Source organism: Verticillium alfalfae, genomic scaffold (genome assembly GCF_000150825.1).
Source record: "Verticillium alfalfae VaMs.102 supercont1.1 genomic scaffold, whole genome shotgun sequence".
Lineage (NCBI taxonomy): Eukaryota > Fungi > Ascomycota > Sordariomycetes > Glomerellales > Plectosphaerellaceae > Verticillium > Verticillium alfalfae.
Genome location: NW_003315038.1, coordinates 3,459,980 through 3,462,408, shown reverse-complemented (window position 1 = coordinate 3,462,408; position 2,429 = coordinate 3,459,980). Strand labels below are relative to the sequence as shown.

The window sequence follows — 2,429 nt, the reverse complement described above, 5'->3', positions numbered from 1 at the left end:
TTCCCCGTCCGGTCTGCTGCCTCTTCTGCTCCTCCTCGGCCGCCCCGATCTTGCCCTCCAGCTTGTAGCGCGTGATGAGATCCGGCTGCATCGGCTTGCCCGCCTGCTTCAGCGCCGCCGCTGCGGCGTTCGTGCTGCCGGAGCCCGTGGCCGGCGCGCCGGCGGGAGGGGGGGGCTGGAAGGTGATGGGAGGCTATGGCACAAATGTTAGCGCGGAACATTCTCGGCTTCACCCCTCACCCTGATGTCTGATGCGTATGCAGTGTCTACGCCGTAGCTCTTCGAGCAGTAAAGAGAAGGAAGCCGGCAAAGAAGACAAGAAAGAAAGAAGAGGAAGACGGAGGAGCTCACCGTCTCGATGCGTCCGGCCAGGATCCTCTCGCTCGTCGTCTGCACGTTGCCTCCGTTGCGCTGCAGGTCCCACAGGATGGTCCGTCGCTCGACCTGGGGGAACATTTGCTGTATGCGCTCGACGGCCGTCTCGCGCGCCCGCAGGACGTTGAGCGGGTTGTGCCGACCCGCGGGCGGGGTGTCGCCTGACGAGTTCGAGAAGAAGAGGAGGCGGAGGATGGCGGCTGCGAGGACGAGGAGGACGAGGAGGTACGGGACCGAAATCGTTTGGCTGTCGTCTTTGACCATGGTGCCTGTTCGTGTGCTGCCCCGTCGGAGGGCAGGATACCTGTGACTGGGATGGTGATGGGTCGCAATTCGGAGAGTTTGGCTGCAGCAGCACGGGCGCGTGCGTGAGAGAGAGAGAGAGAGAGAGAGAGAGAGAGACCACGTCACCACCACGCTGGGTGTTGTCTCGTGCTCGCTGTCGGGTTATGATTGCAGCCGGCGTTTCTTGCTTCTGCGCCGCGATTCAAATCGACTCGGTGTATTCAAAAAGTCGAACAGCCGATGAGCGATGCGCGAAAAGCCACTCGCTCTGTTGATGAATTTAAAGAGAGTAAGGTAGCACACAGGTAGCAGGGTTGATTGTGGAGATGGTCACTTCACCCAAGTTGGGGTAAGCCCGCCGCCAGTTGCGGAAACTGAGTCGGAATCTTCCAGTCCCCTCATCGGCCCCCTCCCCCCTCCCCAATCATGCGTCTTGGCATCATACATGGCTCACACGACCAGAAATATCACCACTTGTAAATGTCTACGACAGTCCTGGGATCAAATGAGAATGCGATTCCGTCACCAGCCAATGGCCAGCATGGTAATGATGCATTCGTGTACCGACAGTAGCAATACGACTTGCAAAACCAACCAGGCGATCCTTTGCCCCCCTCTGCCATACCAGCTTCGCCCCTGAAGCAAGCAGCGCCCAAGTCCCTGAGGATACGAGTACAGCTCCCATGCCGTCGAGAACCGAAAAAAATGTCAACCCAGGCCACATGTGACTTCTCCGAGTCTGCATCTGCTTGTCCGAGGGTATAGCAATGTCCTGAACGCCATTTACGCCGCCGGTGGCCTTCCCAACGAGGTCTCCAGATCCTCGTAATGCAAGGTCAACTCTCTCTGTACCATGTGTCAGTCTCATTCTGGTCGGCTTCATCGAGTCAAAAGGTTTGAAGACGCACCCGCTCTTTCCGCCAGTTGCGGATATCCCAGATGACGTAGTAGCCTTGCTCATGGGTAGGACTGATCGTTTGAGGCGTCATGGTTTCGTCCTTTGTCAGCCAGATGTGCAGCTTCTTGTGCCACCTCCAGTTGCGAGAGTGCCTACCCCAGGTCAGCAACGCTTTGTTAGTTAAAGAGGGGTTTTACGCACAGTTCAAATGCGGCGAGCTGCTGCTTCACATCCTGGGGGCAGCTATAGAAGATCCAGAACAGCGTCTCTTCGTTGAAACTTTGAATCTTGGTCTCTATCGGCTGCACGTTCGTGACCTGATAGCACTCAGGCAGCCGGTGACTGGGCACCACAGGCCGTGGCGGTGTGTCGTCGAACAGCGAGTATTGTTGCGTGGAGATGAGCCTGCCACGCGTCAGTGGAACTCAACAATGAACATCAGAACGTGGTTGCTTACTCTGGCGAGTTCACGTTGAGCCCTAGGTCATTGGGATCCATGCCATGCATCAACGCAGCGTAGCTTGGGTTGTTGTTCATCATGGTTCGTAGGCCCTTGATTCCAAACTTGTCGATAGGGGCCATGCCAGCTAACGGGTCCTGCGCGTCGGAAGCCTCTCCGTCCTCCGTCTCTCTGGGCCTTGCTGTAATGCGCTGCCGCGCCGAGTCCTGCCAAGTTGTGCGAGTTGCTCGCATCCTTGAGACGGCGAGGCCCGTTGGCTGCGGACATGCCCACACCCCAGGCTAGCTTTTCCTTTCCTTCATCTCCCGATCCAGCAGTGGTAGCCGCTGCCCTGCGGCGGCGACTGGGGCGTCTTGAGCTTCTGTTGTTGGCCGAGAGGGGTTCAACAGACCGGTTGCCCGGCAGGCCCGG

General features: G+C 58.1%; 2 protein-coding genes across 2 annotated transcripts in view; both read right to left on the bottom strand.

Moving 5' to 3' along the window:
* Positions 1-207: 207 nt before the first annotated feature.
* VDBG_01042 (conserved hypothetical protein) lies at positions 208-639 on the bottom strand (the record flags this gene model as incomplete). The annotated part of the gene is made up of 1 exon (XM_003009313.1): positions 208-639. One exon carries the CDS (start codon positions 637-639, stop codon positions 208-210), a length of 432 nt encoding a protein of 143 aa, XP_003009359.1.
* A 538-nt stretch (positions 640-1,177) lies between these two features.
* The window catches only part of VDBG_01041 (transcriptional regulator involved in cell cycle regulation), a gene marked incomplete at both ends in the record, with an annotated part of 2,051 nt that continues 799 nt past the window's right edge, over positions 1,178-2,429 (bottom strand). The window contains 4 exons of the mRNA XM_003009312.1: positions 1,178-1,506; positions 1,569-1,710; positions 1,760-1,963; positions 2,016-2,224. Coding sequence (XP_003009358.1) covers positions 1,444-1,506; positions 1,569-1,710; positions 1,760-1,963; positions 2,016-2,224 — 618 coding nt within the window. The remainder of the gene's footprint in view (positions 1,507-1,568; positions 1,711-1,759; positions 1,964-2,015; positions 2,225-2,429) is intronic.